Genomic DNA, 18910 nt, shown 5'->3' with positions numbered 1-18910 from the left:
AAAGGCACAAGCAAAGGATCAAGAAAGTTTTATATTTGGTGCGGTGTGACCATGAAGTTGGCTCAGTGACTTGGCTGCACTTACTGGCTCGAAAAAAACCACCAAAAAGTTGGCAAGAGTCAAAACGTCTAAAAACCGAACGCTGGTAGATAAACACAATGTGTGTCTGTGAATATCTGTGCAGCCACTCACTTCTCAATTACCTAAACAAATATTCTGGTGTTTCACGGTGACGCACGTGTCTCCCTTTCCACTACAACACACACACTGTCCCAATGTCCATGTGTATATGTGAGACTGGATTGTGAGTGTGTGTACAACAGTCCTCTTGGCAAGAGCGAAGCATTCCACAGCAGCCAGCTTCTGACGTCAAACTAAAGACATTTATAGACTAGTAAACACACACAAACTCACACTAACGTACAGTCTGGCAAAAGCGGTTGGTCAAAGGTAACTTTACAGTCAGTGAGTTTAGCCTCTTAACGGTTGCACTTCTACAAAATAAGTCAGGTCTCAATATTTTCTATTTAGCATGTCCGGAAAGTGCATTTTTTTTGTAGAATTAAAACTATATTGGTATTAGCTTTGATGCTAAAGTACAGTCTGGGGGAAAATGTATTTTCCCTTTTCTCAAATTCTTAAATTGGGGGCAACATCCCTTCACTTTAATGTTTTAGGTCAACAAACGTAAATATCAGACAAAAATAACGAATATTTTTTATGGTTGGTTAGCAAAGTGAAATTTGTGCTTTGGATTGGAAGAGGTTAGAAAACACTGGTTTAGATTAGACTCTAATCCTCTTCTTCATTTTTTAAATTATCTTTTTGTTTTGTTTTGTTTCTTTTCCACGGTACTATGAACCATTGTTTTTTGTCAACTCTTCACAGGACATTTGTTAAGCTACACAAAGGACCTCCAGGAATCTAAACAGTCTTAAGATGTCACTAGAGCTGAGCAAATGAAAATATTTCAATTCAACGGAGTAACCAAAGCTGGGAACGTAGCCATTTTGGCTAATATAAGCTAACGGGGCCATCGATGAGCTATCTTAAAGTCAGAACTGTGACTAATAAAGACTTTCAATTCTATTAAAGCTAACAAAGTGGCCGTTGTTAAGATGATGAACTGTAACATTGTAACTTGCTAAGCTAACGGCATCTTATGTTAGCACTAACGCTGCGTGACCATAACTGGGGACAAGGAAGAAAAAATAAAACTTCCTAATCTGCGCTTTTTTGTGTTTTAATTTTCTTCCCTGAGATATTGTATGGTGTCAAAGTACAAACACGCGCAAACACATTTTTGGTCTCTATTACTGTACTTTGTATTTCCCAGTACTGGTGCTGCAGAGTGATATTTTGGGAAAGCGGCATTCATTTATTCTCTTGTTCATTCTGCACTGCTTTAGGAAAATAGGTACTATGACGTCAGCCCTGCAAAACTAGAGAGAGACGGTGAGAGAAAAAACACGCAAGAAAGAATGATAGAAGGAAAAAAAAGAAAAGGTAAAAATAGGATAATGGCTGCGTGATCTTTGGACAAATTAGAAGGCTGGAGTCAGAGCGTAATCACATGTGTCCTGTTGCCATAGATACAGATGGGTGGGCCAGATGTATTATGGAATGGCTGCAGGTCATTGAGTGAGATGTCTGTTGTTTTGTTGCATAGTTCAACTTAATATACATCTTATTTATAATTTACAAATATTAGAGTGCTGTTAGCTTGCTAACTATAGTCCATTCCAAAATTGCATGTGTCGTTCAGGTAGACGATTGCTAAAGACCACCTTGAGTGTTCGCACTTTGTTCTGTCTTTTAATACTGGAAGTCACTTTTTCAATATTTAGGTGAAATCGTAATGTTTGATTGTCATTTAAAAGATTACTTTTAAGTGTTATAGTGACTTTGATCTGAGCCTGGAACAGATTGTCTGAATTTGAGTATAGAATAATCGTATCGAATGCATTTTGCTCAAAACTCCCATTGCATACACCTGCAATCCAAATTTTTGAGACAATTCAGTTCGGCAGGACGAAAAAAAGTGTCCTCAAAATTTTGACAGGCGCTGTGCAAACTACTTGTAAGTGTCAGAAACGCGCCAAGGGATTAGAGGCAATGTACGTATGTCTTACTCCAAATATACTAGGCTGTTGGCATCGAACCGTTCCTCTAAACCCAGCTCACCTCACTGCATCTTTGTCAAAAGCCAGTCCCACCTAAGCCATTTTTCCAGTGTTGTCACAGCGCAAATCCCACCTCGAAAACATCTACAAGATCCACGAGTAAGAACAGAAAAAAGGTTGTGGACTCATCTCAAGGCATAGCGACAACAAATATGCAGAGATAAAGCACATTGACATTGAGTCCATCCAAAGTCCAAAAGAAAAAATCATTGAGGAGCAAAAGGAGGCAGAAGATGCCTGGTCTGCTGACCCCATCAGTTCAACACGAAAAACTCCAAGGAGTCAAGGGCGTCAACTTTAACATTTAGAAATGAAAGTGGAGCGCTATATGAAATCGGCACGTTGTACATATCGAGAGGAGCTTTTTAGTGTGAGGCGGCAAAAGTCCTCAGGCACCCTGGCCGCCCTCCCCATCCCCAATCCCAGTGATGACTCACCGGCAGTGGGCATGTCAGTGGTGGAGCCCCTGCTGCTACTCAGGAGCTCCAGTGGCTGCTGGCTGTCGGCGCTGGCAGAAGAAAAACAGGACTCGGTCTCATAAATGGTCTGCAACATGGTGCACAATCCTGTCACCGTGGGATGCAACAGCATGCCAAAAGACGAGCAGTTGACGATCTTCTCACGAAACGATTGGCTTCCTTTTTAAGAAGAATACTGCCATGTATTCGAGAAGCACGAGTTACTCATTTGAGGAGGATATGAGCAAGCAGAAGCTTTTTAAGTCGAACTGAAGGAGTCTTTCGACATCAAAAAATCGAAATGGGAAATTCCATCAAAAGAGCCATTAGAGAATGCTTGAATATTTTGATTTGGATTTTCTTTTAGGTGGCTTCTAACGCCTTTGTTCTATTTTTACCCTAACACTGACAGCCACTCACAATGTCCTCTACGACGCAGCCTCCGGAAAGTCTTCCCTGGTCTCGGCTGAGTAAATGAATCCAAAATGTAGATGTCAAGTGATTACAGAAGAATTTTTCTTTTTTAAAATCCTTAGACTGTCTCAACACTTAATTGGGTTGGTCCTTTCTATAGCATCTGGAATCCATATCCACGCATAGCAAGTTCCTGATTGTGTAATAACGTCAGGCAGATTGTCTGATGCGGCATGCCGATCTTTCGGATGGCAAAGTTTGTCTCCTCGGGTACATCCAGGTCTTGACATAAAAAAGTGAAGAAACTAAGCAAGGAAGAAATCAATGAAACTGCACTTTGTAAAAGTCCCCGAGTGTCCTCGGACCGTCAAGTGATGGCGTGGATCTGTTCCGTGCATGCATTCTGTTTGCATCGGGATGGCCTGGCGAAGAGCTCGGGCTTCCTCCTTGCCACTTCCCACCGCTAATAATACCGCACCAAAACAGATAGAAGGAAAGGCTAAATTCCCCTGCATCAAAGGATCCTCACGCTGTTCTCCTCCTGTCTGATGAGAGGGAGAGGAGGAGAGCAAGAAGATAAGGAAAGGCGAGGACATAAATAGCTTCGGGAGAGCACTCCCCGAGGTTCCATGCTTCCAAAATTAGAATCAAGCACTGAGAGAACGATAGAGAGAAATGCAAGCGCGGAGGGCGGGTGAGGAAGCGACGAGTGAGCGAGAGAGCGAGAGAGAGAAAGAGAAAGAGAGAGAGAGGGGGGAAAGTGTGTAAGCAGAAGACGAGCGGTGACACCTCAAAGAAAAATGAGCAGCCAAAAAGATTCTGTACTTTCCTCCTCCGAAAAAAACAAAGGGCAAGTTGCTGCAATGTCAAGCTTCCTAAAGAACAAACTAGAAATAAATACGGGTCAGATTGCTCAGATTTTAACTGACTGTGAGACATTTGTGTGTGTGTTCGGGAATAGGAAAGAATAGGAAAGTCGTAGTGTAGTATTTTGTACAAAAAAATTCCAAGACATCAACAAGGGCTGGCTCTAGAGGTGAATGTGTAGTTCCCTTCAAAATAGTGCTAAGTTAGCCAAAGCAGCTTCTTTCTTCATACCAATAGCAATTGACATACGTCAACTCTCGTCTCTGAACCTCTTGGCCAATCGTCTTAAAGCCTGGCTATTCGACGAAGAAAATTGCCATCACAACGCTGTCTAACATTGTGCTAAGTGTGTTTATGTGTCCTGTAGGTGTCATGGTTTATCTTCAACCTAGACAAGGGACTAATGATGGAAATTAGCCCCCGGCTATAATCTTACATATTTACCTATATTCATTAACATTAATATAAATACAATAATCCCTCGAATATCGCAGTTAATGTAGACCAAACATGCCCGCGATAATTGAAAAATCGCGATGTAGGGCCATCCCTATTATAACTTTTTTTTCTTCAGTGCTGAGTCCTAGTAGCAAAAATGGCTTCCGCTTACAAGTTTCAGTGTGGTTTTCACATTTTTATGAACTTTAAAAAAAACTGTTTTTAAAAATAATTTATAGAAGAAAAAAATCGCAAAGAAGTGATTTTGCGATAATCGAGGGAACACTATGTTCATTAATATGTGCTGTCCCTTATTAAATAAATCAAACTCGGAAAGTAGATCGCAGCACGGAGAGGATGTGAAGATGGCTAGACAAAGTCAACAACAGCTTTTTGTCCTTTTGTGAAAAACAGGGGAACGCTGTCATTCAATTAAGTCTTTCTGCAGCTTTCATCTAATGAAGACTAGAGGAGACACGAACATGGGAGATGGAGGGGGAGGGGGGGGGGGGGGTGATGGAGGAACTGGAGATGAAAATAGCTGGCCTGAGAGAAGGAGGAGTTAAGAGATATAAATAGACAAACAGAGTAAAGCAGAGAAGCAGAGAGAAGCAGAGAGAAGCAGAGAGAAGCAGAGAAAGGAAGCGAGAGAGAGAGAGATAAGCTTCTGGCTTTGTAGGGTAAGGCGGGGGGTGATGAAGTAAGGATGCACACCAATGTCATGTTTCTTCACTGGGCCTCCCACAATTCATTTGTCAATTGAGCAGTGAGATGGGGACAACCAGTGCCTCTTTTCACCAGTTGAAATCTAACAATATGTTCAAAATCCATACATTTTTTTTGTTTTGGTAAAGTGTAAATTATATCCTGCAATATCATTATAACTCTGGATTATTTTGATTCATTTAGACTTTTTTCCTGAAGTCATTTGCAAATTCCCTGACTGACATTGGATGTTTATGTTTTAAGAACATGCAGTACTTTCATAATTAAAATAAAATATAATTTCCATTTATACTCTTGTTTTCAGAAATTCACATGTCTATTATTTTATCAGATGATCGATTTTGTTATTCATTGCAATCCGGCCTTTTTTTTAGCTTTTTAAAGTAGGATGGATTTGACTTACCTGAGGCTATTGGTTTAAACATAATAAAAGTCAACACCAACCAGGCACCTTCTTAAAATAAAAGGATTTTTCCAATGCTTTTAAAGTGGACTATGCTGGTTCTGACTGCATTAACGAACATATCGTGAATTAAAACTCTGTTCAGCATTTAAGAGCGGAACCCCTTGGAGATGCCCCCAAAAATCGCCCGGTAAGCTTGCTTTTTAAGCAAAAGCTGCACTGCGCACTTTGCTGTCAGGGTGGATATTATTAATTGAAACTACTGGCTGCTATTTATAGTATTTGTTTGTTCCATTCAGCATTTGATTCCAAAATGAAGCTACTGCAAGTACTTTTCCGTCTAAGGAATCGCAATGCAACGCTGATAATAATCCTACTTTAGTTAAAGCTACCTTCACGAAGGCTATTCCGTTTCAGGAAAGAAAATGTCCTGAAAACCGCTTCATTAATTCACCACCTTCATTCCACCTCCTTCTCGCCCTCGTCATCGTCACCTCTTGTGTAAACAGTTTTGCATGTCCATGGGCAGACTCGCGTATGCCTCGCTATGACTCACGGGCAGAACGCAAAGACAAAATTCATATATCGAATGCAAATGTATCCGGCTGCAATATCATCACCTTGCGACCTAAAAGTACGTACTGTCCTCGTTCCAAAATGTGAAACACCTGCGACGGTGCAACATATCTGACATCTGAATGGTCTCCCATTCTAAACACATCTGCCCAAGGTGTGTGTGCGCCGCAGTAGCTAAAGTGGATGACTCATCTCTGCGTTTCTATTTGAGGCGCATCAACCACTGGAGTCACACTGTGTCTTTGTGTGTATATGTGCCAGTGTGTGCATGCATGCATGCATGTGCTATATCTGTACCCATGACAACCAAATTGCAGTCAGTGTGACAACTGAGGAGGATTGAGATGACTTGGTGACTTTGTTATTCTCCCTCATTTTGACTGCATAATTCTGACATTGACACTTGGACTGCTCCGGGTCACACTTTTGCGCTGGGACCAAAATTTATACAGTAAATGTACTATATTCATACATATAGTAAGGCGAGAAATAACTATTTCATGTTGAGGAGTTTTGCTTGTCACAGACTTTATATGGGGGGTAATTTGCTGCACAGTGGAATTCCCTTGCTTTAAAAAAACAGCCGCCTTTTTTACAAACTTACAAAAACTGAATCGTCCAATGATTTCCAAACAGCGTCGAGTAAATACTGTGTAACGGTGACTCTCATTTACAAGCGTGGCTTGTTATTTGTTGCACACTAACAGTGGAAAAGCAAGTCACAATGATGTCCAGTCACTAATTCAACGTGCTATTTTTTTTAAACACTTAATATGCCGAACGGCAAGCTGTCATACCGCCATCATCGTTCTCTCACCATCCATAAAAGCAAGCTTTAGCATCTTGCGTTAACATCCTCTTCCCAGATTCCTTTCCAAAGCTACGAGGATACAAAGAGCTCACTAAACCGGTAAAGACGCGTGAAAGGAATCTATACGCATTCATGATTATGATCATCCAAATCTATCCGATACAAGATGTTCTCTCTTTGAACAGTCGAGACTTTGGTCTACAATGCTCGGGGCGAGTCGTATTAGTATCCATTGAAGGTTAAACTGCCACCTAAGAGCGCCCTTTAGCCACCCAATCTTTTCGTAACCTGCATGGTCCCGAGTTTTTCTTGGCTTCATCGTGCCGTGATCTATTTCTCTTCGCTGGACTAGTCGGCTGTTGGCAGAACAACACATCAAATAAAAATTCCAACACATCAACAAGGGCTGGCTCTAGAGGTGACTGTGTAGTTCCCTTCGAAAACAGTGCTAAATTAGCCTTCTCTCTTCCTACCTGGAACTCAATAGCAATTAACATACGTGAACTCCCGTCTCTGAACCTCTTGGCCAATCATCTTAAAGACTGGCTGTTAGACTAACAAAATTGCCATCACAGCGCTGTCTAAAACTGTGCTATGTGTGTCATGGTTTATCTTCAACCTACACCTGGACTAAAGATGGGAGTTAGCCCTCGGCTACAATCTTACATTCATTCGTCTTCTGTACCGGCCATCCTCGAAAGGGTTGCAGGGGTTGCTGGAGCCTAATCCAGCTCTCTTCGGCCAAAAGACAGACTACACCTTGGACTAGTCACCAGTCAGACATAGGGTACACAGAGAGACAAACAACCATCTGCACTCCCAATCATACTGTCACCAGTGGGAATTGAGCCCACACCTGCTCGCACTCAAGTCAGGCGAGTGAACCTCTACACTACGAGACAGTATTGCTTAGAAAGTGTCATCATTTATCTTCAACCTACACAAGGGACTAAAGATGCAAATATGCTCACGGCTACAATCTTACATATTTACATATATATGTTCATTAGCATGATAATGAATATGTTCATTAATATGTGCTGTCCCTCATTAAATAAATCAAACTCAAATTGGCCAACCGTAAATCCCTAAATAAATGGTAAAACCTTCAAAGAGGAATAAATTTAAAGGTGAATCTTAAGAAAAATTCATTCGCCAGTGGGAATTGAGCCCACACCTGCCCACGTCGTAGTCAGCCGAGTGAACCTCTACACCACAAAGCAGCAATCATAGTAAATGTCTTAGCAAAAAACAATTGCCAAGGCTTTATGAAGACCGCAGGCAAAAAAAGGCACACGGGAATTCAGGAAGGATTAAACTACTATACGCACGTGTTTAATGCAATTACTAGCTAATGAAAGGGATCAACGGAAATTTACCTGAAGTGTGTGGTGAAGTCATGGAGGCTAACTAAGGCCTTTGCCTTCTGGTCCTTCGGTCTGTAAGAGTGTTAAAGTGGGTCCTCTGTGTCAGCCATCTGTGGCGGGACGGATGATAGATGGACACGCCGTTGAATTAAGACTCCTCCTCGGTATCAGCGTTTCTGAAAAAGAACAACAGGTTTCATTTCACTTGTTAATTGTAAGCAACGCAGCCCGAATGGCCTTCAGAACACGTGACTCAACGGGGGTCAGCAATACGGGAAATGAACGGATGGATGTTTTAATCATTTCATCTGGATTTGATTAAATCACTTCAAAAAATAAAAAATAGCGAGAGATAGAAATTCCGGCTCACGTGGCTTACCAGAATTGCAGTTCAGTATGTTCTAGGGGAAGTCTCAGAATTTTATTACCCAGTAGTTTGGTGCCATCTACTGGATGGATAACGATGAAGATAGGCCCACAGTGAAATCTTTCAAGGAATTCACCATTTCATCTGTCTCTAGGTCTGCGACCAGTTTAGGGTGTAGTCTGCCTTTTGCCAGAGCTCGGCTGGGATGGGCACCATCACCCCGCGACCCGGACGAGGATAAGCGGTGTTGGAAATGAATTGAGCATCCCGATAAATTGGCTCAAATGTCTCGCAGCAACCGTGAGCGTGTGCTTAAAAGTGTGCCTGCATGACAGGGGTAATGCTCAATCTAATTAGCTATAATGTGATTTAGAAGAACAACTTAAGCTGTGATTTGTGCTCTCATGGCTAACTGAAATGATCCTAAATGCTTTGCATGTGCATCAAGCGTTCTCATTTTAGCTTGAAGTCCGTATATTGCAGTCATTGTGATTTTTTTTATACCTGGATGAGATTGTTTTGGATAGGACAAAATGTCCAAACTGGGTATTTCAAAGTAGGCTAAGATAATCATTCAGTTTGAGGGGTAAAAAAAACTGGACACGAACACGATCCCAAGGAGAGAAAACTCTGGTTCTTCCTCTTCACACCCGCATTTCCTAAAATACCTGGCCCCTCCCACAGAGTCGATGAGCGCTGCCTGGCAACCTGTCTGCTGTGGTAACAGTTCACCTGAACACTTCTCGACAAAACAAGTGCAAGCGGGCGGACTTGGAAATGACGAGTCGTGGAGCGAAAACTGAGGCCGGCTGGCCTGACATCTTTCCTGAAAAATACATTTTGCTCTGTTTCATTGTTCCCGCACATGTACGATGACATGAAACTATAGAAGTTTTCAATGAAATAAAGACAAAGGATGGTCACGTTTGAAAACATTTTATGGCCCTTGGAGACCTTAGCTTACTTCTAAAGTTTGAGAATGGAAAAGTTATAAATTCTCCAAATAGTAGGGGCAGGTATATGAGGATGGCCCAGTGGTCTAAGGTGCCAGACTCAAGGTATACAACCTTCCTAAGGAGGTGTGGGTTCAAATCTCACTCCTGACAGTCAAGTTTGTTTATGACCCTTTTAGACCTTAGATTATTTGAGAATAGAAAAGTTATAAATTCTCCAAATAGATGGGCATGTGTGTCAGGATGGCCGAGTGGTCTAAGGCGCCAGACTCAAGGTATTCGTCCTTCCTACCTTGGAAATGTGGGTATTCTGGTCTCCAGATGGAGGCGTGGGTTCAAATCCCACTCCTGGCAATGAAGTTTGTTTATGACCCTTTTAGACCTTAGATTATTTGAGAATAGAAAAATTATAAATTCTCCAAAGAGATGGGCAGGTGTGTCAGGATGGCCGAGTGGTCTAAGGCGCCAGACTCAAGGTATTCGTCCTTCCTACCTTGGAAATGTGGGTATTCCGGTCTCCAGATGGAGGCGTGGGTTCAAATCCCACTCCTGGCAATGAAGTTTGTTTATGACCCTTTTAGACCTTAGATTATTTGAGAATAGAAAAGTTATAAATTCTCCAAATAGATGGGCAAGTGTGTCAGGATGGCCGAGTGGTCTAAGGCGCCAGACTCAAGGTGTTCTACCTTCCTCTCTCGGTGATGTGGGTCTTCTGGTCTCCAGATGGAGGCGTGGGTTCAAATCCCACTCCTGACATTCAAGTTTGTTTATGACCCTTTTAGACCATAGATTATTTGAGCATAGAAAAGTTATAAATTCTCCAAAGAGATGGGCAAGTGTGTCAGGATGGCCGAGTGGTCTAAGGCGCCAGACTCAAGGTATTCGTCCTTCCTACCTTGGAAATGTGGGTATTCTGGTCTCCAGATGGAGGCGTGGGTTCAAATCCCACTCCTGGCAATGAAGTTTGTTTATGACCCTTTTAGACCTTAGATTATTTGAGCATAGAAAAGTTATAAATTCTCCAAAGAGGTGGGCAAGTGTGTCAGGATGGCCGAGTGGTCTAAGGCGCCAGACTCAAGGTATTCATCCTTCCTACCTTGGAAATGTGGGTATTCTGGTCTCTAGATGGAGGCGTGGGTTCAAATCCCACTCCTGACAATGAATTTTGTTTATGACCCTTTCAGACCTTAGATTATTTGAGCATAGAAAAGTTATAAATTCTCCAAATAGATGGGCATGTGTGTCAGGATGGCCGAGTGGTCTAAGGCGCCAGACTCAAGGTATTCGTCCTTCCTACCTTGGAAATGTGGGTATTCTGGTCTCCAGATGGAGGCGTGGGTTCAAATCCCACTCCTGGCAATGAAGTTTGTTTATGACCCTTTTAGACCTTAGATTATTTGAGAATAGAAAAGTTATAAATTCTCCAAATAGATGGGCAAGTATGTCAGGATGGCCGAGTGGTCTAAGGCGCCAGACTCAAGGTGTTCTACCTTCCTCTCTCGGTGATGTGGGTCTTCTGGTCTCCAGATGGAGGCGTGGGTTCAAATCCCACTCCTGACATTCAAGTTTGTTTATGACCCTTTTAGACCATAGATTATTTGAGCATAGAAAAGTTATAAATTCTCCAAAGAGACGGGCAATCGTGTCAGGATGGCCGAGTGGTCTAAGGCGCCAGACTCAAGGTATTTGTCCTTCCTACCTTGGAAATGTGGGTATTCTGGTCTCTAGATGGAGGGATGGGTTCAAATCCCACTCCTGACAATGAAGTTTGTTTATGACCCTTTCAGACCTTAGATTATTGGAGAATAGAAAAGTTATAAATTCTCCAAATAGATGGGCATGTGTGTCAGGATGGCCGAGTGGTCTAAGGCGCCAGACTCAAGGTATTCGTCCTTCCTACCTTGGAAATGTGGGTATTCTGGTCTCCAGATGGAGGCGTGGGTTCAAATCCCACTCCTGGCAATGAAGTTTGTTTATGACCCTTTTAGACCTTAGATTATTTGAGAATAGAAAAGTTATAAATTCTCCAAATAGATGGGCAAGTGTGTCAGGATGGCCGAGTGGTCTAAGGCGCCAGACTCAAGGTATTCGTCCTTCCTCTCTCGGTGATGTGGGTCTTCTGGTCTCCAGATGGAGGCGTGGGTTCAAATCCCACTCCTGACAATGAAGTTTGTTTATGACCCTTTCAGACCTTAGATTATTGGAGAATAGAAAAGTTATAAATTCTCCAAATAGATGGGCATGTGTGTCAGGATGGCCGAGTGGTCTAAGGCGCCAGACTCAAGGTATTCGTCCTTCCTACCTTGGAAATGTGGGTATTCTGGTCTCCAGATGGAGGCGTGGGTTCAAATCCCACTCCTGGCAATGAAGTTTGTTTATGACCCTTTTAGACCTTAGATTATTTGAGAATAGAAAAGTTATAAATTCTCCAAATAGATGGGCAAGTGTGTCAGGATGGCCGAGTGGTCTAAGGCGCCAGACTCAAGGTATTCGTCCTTCCTCTCTCGGTGATGTGGGTCTTCTGGTCTCCAGATGGAGGCGTGGGTTCAAATCCCACTCCTGACAATGAATTTTGTTTATGACCCTTTCAGACCTTAGATTATTTGAGCATAGAAAAGTTATAAATTCTCCAAATAGATGGGCATGTGTGTCAGGATGGCCGAGTGGTCTAAGGCGCCAGACTCAAGGTGTTCGTCCTTCCTACCTTGGAAATGTGGGTATTCTGGTCTCCAGATGGAGGCGTGGGTTCAAATCCCACTCCTGGCAATGAAGTTTGTTTATGACCCTTTTAGACCTTAGATTATTTGAGAATAGAAAAGTTATCAATTCTCCAAATAGATGGGCAAGTGTGTCAGGATGGCCGAGTGGTCTAAGGCGCCAGACTCAAGGTATTCGTCCTTCCTCTCTCGGTGATGTGGGTCTTCTGGTCTCCAGATGGAGGCGTGGGTTCAAATCCCACTCCTGACAATGAATTTTGTTTATGACCCTTTCAGACCTTAGATTATTTGAGCATAGAAAAGTTATAAATTCTCCAAATAGATGGGCATGTGTGTCAGGATGGCCGAGTGGTCTAAGGCGCCAGACTCAAGGTGTTCGTCCTTCCTACCTTGGAAATGTGGGTATTCTGGTCTCCAGATGGAGGCGTGGGTTCAAATCCCACTCCTGGCAATGAAGTTTGTTTATGACCCTTTTAGACCTTAGATTATTTGAGAATAGAAAAGTTATCAATTCTCCAAATAGATGGGCAAGTGTGTCAGGATGGCCGAGTGGTCTAAGGCGCCAGACTCAAGGTATTCGTCCTTCCTCTCTCGGTGATGTGGGTCTTCTGGTCTCCAGATGGAGGCGTGGGTTCAAATCCCACTCCTGACAATGAATTTTGTTTATGACCCTTTCAGACCTTAGATTATTTGAGCATAGAAAAGTTATAAATTCTCCAAATAGATGGGCATGTGTGTCAGGATGGCCGAGTGGTCTAAGGCGCCAGACTCAAGGTGTTCGTCCTTCCTACCTTGGAAATGTGGGTATTCTGGTCTCCAGATGGAGGCGTGGGTTCAAATCCCACTCCTGGCAATGAAGTTTGTTTATGACCCTTTTAGACCTTAGATTATTTGAGAATAGAAAAGTTATCAATTCTCCAAATAGATGGGCAAGTGTGTCAGGATGGCCGAGTGGTCTAAGGCGCCAGACTCAAGGTGTTCTATCTTCCTCTCTCGGTGATGTGGGTCTTCTGGTCTCCAGATGGAGGCGTGGGTTCAAATCCCACTCCTGACATTCAAGTTTGTTTATGACCCTTTTAGACCATAGATTATTTGAGAATAGAAAAGTTATAAATTCTCCAAAGAGATGGGCAAGTGTGTCAGGATGGCCGAGTGGTCTAAGGCGCCAGACTCAAGGTATTTGTCCTTCCTACCTTGAAAATGCGGGTATTCTGGTCTCTAGATGGAGGCGTGGGTTCAAATCCCACTCCTGACAATGAAGTTTGTTTATGACCCTTTCAGACCTTAGATTATTGGAGAATAGAAAAGTTATAAATTCTCCAAATAGATGGGCATGTGTGTCAGGATGGCCGAGTGGTCTAAGGCACCAGACTCAAGGTATTCGTCCTTCCTACCTTGGAAATGTGGGTATTCTGGTCTCCAGATGGAGGCGTGGGTTCAAATCCCATTCCTGGCAATGAAGTTTGTTTATGACCCTTTTAGACCTTAGATTATTTGAGAATAGAAAAGTTATAAATTCTCCAAATAGATGGGCAAGTGTGTCAGGATGGCCGAGTGGTCTAAGGCGCCAGACTCAAGGTGTTCTATCTTCCTCTCTCAGTGATGTGGGTCTTCTGGTCTCCAGATGGAGGCGTGGGTTCAAATCCCACTCCTGACATTCAAGTTTGTCTATGACCCTTTTAGACCATAGATTATTTGAGAATAGAAAAGTTATAAATTCTCCAAAGAGATGGGCAAGTGTGTCAGGATGGCCGAGTGGTCTAAGGCGCCAGACTCAAGGTATTTGTCCTTCCTACCTTGGAAATGTGGGTATTCTGGTCTCTAGATGGAGGCGTGGGTTCAAATCCCACTCCTGACAATGAAGTTTGTTTATGACCCTTTCAGACCTTAGATTATTGGAGAATAGAAAAGTTATAAATTCTCCAAATAGATGGGCATGTGTGTCAGGATGGCCGAGTGGTCTAAGGCGCCAGACTCAAGGTATTCGTCCTTCCTACCTTGGAAATGTGGGTATTCTGGTCTCCAGATGGAGGCGTGGGTTCAAATCCCACTCCTGGCAATGAAGTTTGTTTATGACCCTTTTAGACCTTAGATTATTTGAGAATAGAAAAGTTATAAATTCTCCAAATAGATGGGCAAGTGTGTCAGGATGGCCGAGTGGTCTAAGCCGCCAGACTCAAGGTATTCGTCCTTCCTCTCTCGGTGATGTGGGTCTTCTGGTCTCCAGATGGAGGCGTGGGTTCAAATCCCACTCCTGACATTCAACTTTGTTTATGACCCTTTTAGACCATAGATTATTGGAGAATAGAAAAGTTATAAATTCTCCAAAGAGATGGGCAAGTGTGTCAGGATGGCCGAGTGGTCTAAGGCGCCAGACTCAAGGTATTCGTCCTTCCTCTCTCGGTGATGTGGGTCTTCTGGTCTCCAGATGGAGGCGTGGGTTCAAATCCCACTCCTGACATTCAAGTTTGTTTATGACCCTTTTAGACCATAGATTATTTGAGAATAGAAAAGTTATAAATTCTCCAAATAGATGGGCATGTGTGTCAGGATGGCCGAGTGGTCTAAGGCGCCAGACTCAAGGTATTCGTCCTTCCTACCTTGGAAATGTGGGTATTCTGGTCTCCAGATGGAGGCGTGGGTTCAAATCCCACTCCTGACATTCAAGTTTGTTTATGACCCTTTTAGACCATAGATTATTTGAGAATAGAAAAGTTATAAATTCTCCAAATAGATGGGCAAGTGTGTCAGGATGGCCGAGTGGTCTAAGGCGCCAGACTCAAGGTGTTCTATCTTCCTCTCTCGGTGATGTGGGTCTTCTGGTCTCCAGATGGAGGCGTGGGTTCAAATCCCACTCCTGACATTCAAGTTTGTTTATGACCCTTTTAGACCATAGATTATTTGAGAATAGAAAAGTTATAAATTCTCCAAAGAGATGGGCAAGTGTGTCAGGATGGCCGAGTGGTCTAAGGCACCAGACTCAAGGTATTCGTCCTTCCTACCTTGGAAATGTGGGTATTCTGGTCTCTAGATGGAGGCGTGGGTTCAAATCCCACTCCTGACATTCAAGTTTGTTAATGACCCTTTTAGACCATAGATTATTTGAGAATAGAAAAGTTATAAATTCTCCAAAGAGATGGGCAAGTGTGTCAGGATGGCCGAGTGGTCTAAGGCGCCAGACTCAAGGTGTTCAACCTTCTTCTCTCGGTGATGTGGGTCTTCTGGTCTCCAGATGGAGGCGTGGGTTCAAATCCCACTCCTGACAATCAAGTTTGTTTATGACCCTTTCAGACCTTAGATTATTTGAGAATAGAAAAGTTATACATTCTCCAAATAGACGGGCAAGTGTGTCAGGATGGCCGAGTGGTCTAAGGCGCCAGACTCAAGGTAATCGTCCTTCCTACCTTGGAAATGTGGGTATTCTGGTCTCTAGATGGAGGTGTGGGTTCAAATCCCACTCCTGACATTCAAGGTTGTTTTAGACCTTATCTTATTTCAAACTGTTGAGAATAGAAAAGTTATTACCTCTCCAGATAGATGGGTAGCAGTGTCAGGATGGCTGAGTGGTCTAAGGTGCCAGACTCAAGGTGTTTGTCCATCCTGCCTTGGAAATGTGGGTCTTCTGGTCTCTAGATGGAGGTGTGGGTTCAAATCCCGCTCCTGACAATGAATTTTTTTTATGACCCTTTGAGACTTTAGTTTATTTGAAAATGTTGAGAATGCCAAAGATATACATTCTCCTAATGGGTGGATAGCTGTGTCACGATGGCCGAATGGTCCAAGGTACCAGACTCAAGGGATTTGCCCTTTCTACTCCAGAGATGTGGGTCTTCCATTCTCCAGAAGGAGGTGTGGGTTCAACTCCCACTGCTGACAAGTTCCTGTGACTTTTGATTAGTTCTGAATATCAAGAATTTGAAAGTTATTCTTCAACAATGTATCCAGCTGTGTCAGGCTCGCAGAGTGGTCGAAGGCCAGGTGGGATTTACAGTGTGATTGGGCAGTCTGCCATCTGGCAACTCAATCGCCTCATGTCCTTCAAGGTGAAACTAAACTGCTTTCGAATGGTTTAGGTAACAATGGAAGCTCATAAAGCAAAGCCCACGTGTTTAAGGCTAGTACAAAGTCAGTAAGATTATTGCGTAGTAGCTCCCTGTTAGCATAAGGCGTGTAAAGGAGAAGACCCATTATTGATTGCCTGCTTCGGGCTGACAACGTCAACATGTGCCCTAACTGTTTAGTTAAGTTCTTACAGTTAGTTGACTTCTTAGCCCAACAACTTCGTAAACAAGCAAAACGCTGCTTTATAGTGCTTTGGTCAGGAAACATGTGCGTTTTAACACCCGGCCAACCGTTTCGCGTCCTTTAGCTTTAGCTATAGCAATGTTTTCCCAAGTTAGCCAAGTGTGGACAACAGCTCAATCATTCGCCAAACATGCAATAAAATAGGACGCATGCACAAGAGCATAAACGTTCTCTCGCTACACGGTTACCGTGGATGTGGTCGACGGGTCCTCCCGAAACGTGTATTAGCGCGGAGGTATCCTCCTCCCGGCTCCGTCTCCGTCTCCGGCTCCGGCAACGGTTCCCATCTCGTGGCCTCTCTTCACAACGTCTACACGGGCAAGGCGACCAGGGTGAAATTTCCACAAGCCGCAGCGGACTCACCGCCTAGCTTTTGGCTACTTTCATATTTACAGTCCAGTCCGCCTGGCTCCGGTTCCCCCGTCCCTTCTCCTCTCCTCCGTCGCCGTCGCCGCCGACGCCGCCACCAACAACAACAACATTATTGACGTCCTCTTCGTACCACGTGATCCGTCTGCCGAGGCTAAAAATAGACGCCGTAGAAACTAATGGCGGACGACAGACAGGGACAGAGACCGACACATGGCAGACAGACGGGATCGAAACAGACTACTCTTTTTGACAATGTGTTTTTTTATGCTGCACAGTCATGTAAAATACTTAAATAAACCCACTCACCTCACTTTCTTAGAAGACAGATGAGGTAATAATGAGACCTGAGTAGAGATTCAGTGGCGTTGCTAGAATTTCTGGGGGCTTCCCGAAGAAAGCCCTGCCCACCCCACTTCCAACTCTCATGCGGAAACTGCAAAAAAAATACTCCAAACATAAATAAATGCACAAAAAAAGAATAATATATGAGAGGACATGGGCAAAAAAATATATTCCTTTTCAACAACCCTTACCTGTCAACCTCTGCCAATAACTGCCCTTATAAATGATTATTGATTCCCCTTACAAACCCCCAAAAAACCTTACAAACACCGTACGACTCGTACAGGTATGCGCGGCTTTCCAGGGTAGCAGGGTGCTGGAGCCCATCCCAGCTGAGCTCTAGAAAAAGGCATACGACACCCCAAAGTGGTCACAAGGTTGTCGTAGGGTACACAAAGAGACAAACAACTATAGAATATAGAAGGCCATCCAAAGAGTCAGTCGGGAGGTTTGATATTTCTAATACTAATGATGAAAATATAATAGAGTGAAAACTAAGTGACCCTAATCAAGATCAAGCCTTATGGAAAACATAGTGTACATAAACCCACATGCAAATAGCTATTATTGTTTCATTCTGTTATTAGTTTTTTTCAAATAATAGCTATGTATGTATTATATAAGAGCACATCCTACCAGAATAAGTTTTTTTAGCATAAGGTTAAACAGTGAGTTGTGGAGCTTACTTGAATATGTATTTCAACACTGCATTCTATTAAGTAAGAGTGATTAGGCCAATGAAACTAACCTCTCCCACTCATAATTACTGTCAATGAGTGGGACTCAAACCAGGACCGCCTGCAGCAAAGTCAGGCAGAAGACCCACTGCACCATCGCCACCAGAATTGAATTTAGTTACTAATTCTGAAAAATCATGCCCATGGCTATGAAATATGTAAACATAGCGAGGTGCTAAATACATTTAAAGGGTAATGGCATGCAAAGGAGGACCTTTGCCCTTCACCTCGGTCAACCAATCAATATGCAGCTCTGCAGCTCAGCACCAATCAGAAACAACCTTTTCCAAATCCCCCACAAGGCACCTGTGGAGTGGTCTGACTCGGGAAAGCATCTCCATGGCAACAACATCATTACCAGAATAGCTCTTTCCTTCTTGCGCTCTCCTCCGTCATTTTCTGCCACCTCCACAGTCCTCCTATTTTGCTGCCCCCGTTGTTTTACTACCCTCTCCATTCATTATTCTCCATTCTCCATCAATCCTTACATCTGCAAAGTCTGCCTCACTTCATGGCTCTTCCAAGAAAGCGTCCTGTTCCTCCGCTATTTTTTTCTCTCGGCTTCACACTAATGAGTTCCTTCCTCTTTTGACTTCCTCTCATTATCCCCAAAAAATGTGTAATAGGTGTAATGTTATTTTAGAAAATGCTGACAAGATTGAGGCTCAAATTCATGCTGAAATAATGCATAATGTGACCCACTTCTGATAACAAGATACATTTGAAAAAAGTGTAGCAAAACTACCACTTCAACCAAAATAAATCCCAAAAATGTAAAAATATGTGAACACAAAAAGGGCCTAACCAAAATAAGTGGTTTATTAAACCCATAAAAGTCCACCTATTTTTTTTCTAAGTTTAATTCCAGCTAAAA

At 43.0% G+C, this 18910-nt stretch overlaps 1 protein-coding gene and 31 non-coding genes across 37 annotated transcripts in view; 31 read left to right on the top strand and 1 right to left on the bottom strand.

Annotated features, from left to right (window-relative positions):
* hdac5 (histone deacetylase 5) overlaps positions 1-17332 on the bottom strand; it is a 35841-nt gene extending 18509 nt beyond the window's left edge. The window contains exons 1-3 of one of the 6 annotated variants that reach the window (XM_077618475.1): positions 17264-17332; positions 16774-17108; positions 8256-8419 (exon numbers count right to left, since the gene is read on the bottom strand). In XM_077618475.1, the coding sequence (XP_077474601.1) occupies positions 8256-8277 (22 nt within the window). In that variant the 5' untranslated portion in view covers positions 8278-8419; positions 16774-17108; positions 17264-17332. Of the gene's footprint in view, positions 1-2620; positions 3725-8255; positions 8420-16773; positions 17212-17263 lie in introns of those variants that run through there. The other 5 variants (XM_077618477.1, XM_077618476.1, XM_077618474.1 and 2 more) reach the window with 5 other exon arrangements.
* On the top strand, positions 9801-9917 carry trnal-caa (transfer RNA leucine (anticodon CAA)). The gene is made up of 2 exons: positions 9801-9838; positions 9872-9917. It is a non-coding gene; the product is annotated as a tRNA-Leu (tRNA).
* On the top strand, positions 10002-10118 carry trnal-caa (transfer RNA leucine (anticodon CAA)). Its single transcript has 2 exons — positions 10002-10039; positions 10073-10118. It is a non-coding gene; the product is annotated as a tRNA-Leu (tRNA).
* trnal-caa (transfer RNA leucine (anticodon CAA)) lies at positions 10203-10319 on the top strand. Its single transcript has 2 exons — positions 10203-10240; positions 10274-10319. It is a non-coding gene; the product is annotated as a tRNA-Leu (tRNA).
* On the top strand, positions 10404-10520 carry trnal-caa (transfer RNA leucine (anticodon CAA)). The gene is made up of 2 exons: positions 10404-10441; positions 10475-10520. It is a non-coding gene; the product is annotated as a tRNA-Leu (tRNA).
* Positions 10605-10721, top strand: trnal-caa (transfer RNA leucine (anticodon CAA)). The gene is made up of 2 exons: positions 10605-10642; positions 10676-10721. It is a non-coding gene; the product is annotated as a tRNA-Leu (tRNA).
* On the top strand, positions 10806-10922 carry trnal-caa (transfer RNA leucine (anticodon CAA)). The gene is made up of 2 exons: positions 10806-10843; positions 10877-10922. It is a non-coding gene; the product is annotated as a tRNA-Leu (tRNA).
* On the top strand, positions 11007-11123 carry trnal-caa (transfer RNA leucine (anticodon CAA)). Its single transcript has 2 exons — positions 11007-11044; positions 11078-11123. It is a non-coding gene; the product is annotated as a tRNA-Leu (tRNA).
* trnal-caa (transfer RNA leucine (anticodon CAA)) lies at positions 11208-11324 on the top strand. The gene is made up of 2 exons: positions 11208-11245; positions 11279-11324. It is a non-coding gene; the product is annotated as a tRNA-Leu (tRNA).
* trnal-caa (transfer RNA leucine (anticodon CAA)) lies at positions 11409-11525 on the top strand. The gene is made up of 2 exons: positions 11409-11446; positions 11480-11525. It is a non-coding gene; the product is annotated as a tRNA-Leu (tRNA).
* Positions 11610-11726, top strand: trnal-caa (transfer RNA leucine (anticodon CAA)). Its single transcript has 2 exons — positions 11610-11647; positions 11681-11726. It is a non-coding gene; the product is annotated as a tRNA-Leu (tRNA).
* Positions 11811-11927, top strand: trnal-caa (transfer RNA leucine (anticodon CAA)). The gene is made up of 2 exons: positions 11811-11848; positions 11882-11927. It is a non-coding gene; the product is annotated as a tRNA-Leu (tRNA).
* Positions 12012-12128, top strand: trnal-caa (transfer RNA leucine (anticodon CAA)). Its single transcript has 2 exons — positions 12012-12049; positions 12083-12128. It is a non-coding gene; the product is annotated as a tRNA-Leu (tRNA).
* On the top strand, positions 12213-12329 carry trnal-caa (transfer RNA leucine (anticodon CAA)). The gene is made up of 2 exons: positions 12213-12250; positions 12284-12329. It is a non-coding gene; the product is annotated as a tRNA-Leu (tRNA).
* Positions 12414-12530, top strand: trnal-caa (transfer RNA leucine (anticodon CAA)). The gene is made up of 2 exons: positions 12414-12451; positions 12485-12530. It is a non-coding gene; the product is annotated as a tRNA-Leu (tRNA).
* Positions 12615-12731, top strand: trnal-caa (transfer RNA leucine (anticodon CAA)). Its single transcript has 2 exons — positions 12615-12652; positions 12686-12731. It is a non-coding gene; the product is annotated as a tRNA-Leu (tRNA).
* On the top strand, positions 12816-12932 carry trnal-caa (transfer RNA leucine (anticodon CAA)). The gene is made up of 2 exons: positions 12816-12853; positions 12887-12932. It is a non-coding gene; the product is annotated as a tRNA-Leu (tRNA).
* Positions 13017-13133, top strand: trnal-caa (transfer RNA leucine (anticodon CAA)). Its single transcript has 2 exons — positions 13017-13054; positions 13088-13133. It is a non-coding gene; the product is annotated as a tRNA-Leu (tRNA).
* Positions 13218-13334, top strand: trnal-caa (transfer RNA leucine (anticodon CAA)). The gene is made up of 2 exons: positions 13218-13255; positions 13289-13334. It is a non-coding gene; the product is annotated as a tRNA-Leu (tRNA).
* trnal-caa (transfer RNA leucine (anticodon CAA)) lies at positions 13419-13535 on the top strand. The gene is made up of 2 exons: positions 13419-13456; positions 13490-13535. It is a non-coding gene; the product is annotated as a tRNA-Leu (tRNA).
* On the top strand, positions 13620-13736 carry trnal-caa (transfer RNA leucine (anticodon CAA)). Its single transcript has 2 exons — positions 13620-13657; positions 13691-13736. It is a non-coding gene; the product is annotated as a tRNA-Leu (tRNA).
* On the top strand, positions 13821-13937 carry trnal-caa (transfer RNA leucine (anticodon CAA)). Its single transcript has 2 exons — positions 13821-13858; positions 13892-13937. It is a non-coding gene; the product is annotated as a tRNA-Leu (tRNA).
* Positions 14022-14138, top strand: trnal-caa (transfer RNA leucine (anticodon CAA)). The gene is made up of 2 exons: positions 14022-14059; positions 14093-14138. It is a non-coding gene; the product is annotated as a tRNA-Leu (tRNA).
* On the top strand, positions 14223-14339 carry trnal-caa (transfer RNA leucine (anticodon CAA)). Its single transcript has 2 exons — positions 14223-14260; positions 14294-14339. It is a non-coding gene; the product is annotated as a tRNA-Leu (tRNA).
* trnal-caa (transfer RNA leucine (anticodon CAA)) lies at positions 14424-14540 on the top strand. Its single transcript has 2 exons — positions 14424-14461; positions 14495-14540. It is a non-coding gene; the product is annotated as a tRNA-Leu (tRNA).
* trnal-caa (transfer RNA leucine (anticodon CAA)) lies at positions 14625-14741 on the top strand. Its single transcript has 2 exons — positions 14625-14662; positions 14696-14741. It is a non-coding gene; the product is annotated as a tRNA-Leu (tRNA).
* Positions 14826-14942, top strand: trnal-caa (transfer RNA leucine (anticodon CAA)). The gene is made up of 2 exons: positions 14826-14863; positions 14897-14942. It is a non-coding gene; the product is annotated as a tRNA-Leu (tRNA).
* On the top strand, positions 15027-15143 carry trnal-caa (transfer RNA leucine (anticodon CAA)). Its single transcript has 2 exons — positions 15027-15064; positions 15098-15143. It is a non-coding gene; the product is annotated as a tRNA-Leu (tRNA).
* trnal-caa (transfer RNA leucine (anticodon CAA)) lies at positions 15228-15344 on the top strand. Its single transcript has 2 exons — positions 15228-15265; positions 15299-15344. It is a non-coding gene; the product is annotated as a tRNA-Leu (tRNA).
* Positions 15429-15545, top strand: trnal-caa (transfer RNA leucine (anticodon CAA)). The gene is made up of 2 exons: positions 15429-15466; positions 15500-15545. It is a non-coding gene; the product is annotated as a tRNA-Leu (tRNA).
* Positions 15630-15746, top strand: trnal-caa (transfer RNA leucine (anticodon CAA)). The gene is made up of 2 exons: positions 15630-15667; positions 15701-15746. It is a non-coding gene; the product is annotated as a tRNA-Leu (tRNA).
* On the top strand, positions 15830-15946 carry trnal-caa (transfer RNA leucine (anticodon CAA)). The gene is made up of 2 exons: positions 15830-15867; positions 15901-15946. It is a non-coding gene; the product is annotated as a tRNA-Leu (tRNA).
* Positions 17333-18910: the final 1578 nt, after the last annotated feature.

The sequence above is a fragment of the Stigmatopora argus genome, chromosome 14 (genome assembly GCF_051989625.1).
Source record: "Stigmatopora argus isolate UIUO_Sarg chromosome 14, RoL_Sarg_1.0, whole genome shotgun sequence".
NCBI lineage: Eukaryota > Metazoa > Chordata > Actinopteri > Syngnathiformes > Syngnathidae > Stigmatopora > Stigmatopora argus.
The sequence above is the reverse complement of the archived record's forward strand: the minus strand, read 5'-3'. Positions and strand labels throughout refer to the sequence as shown.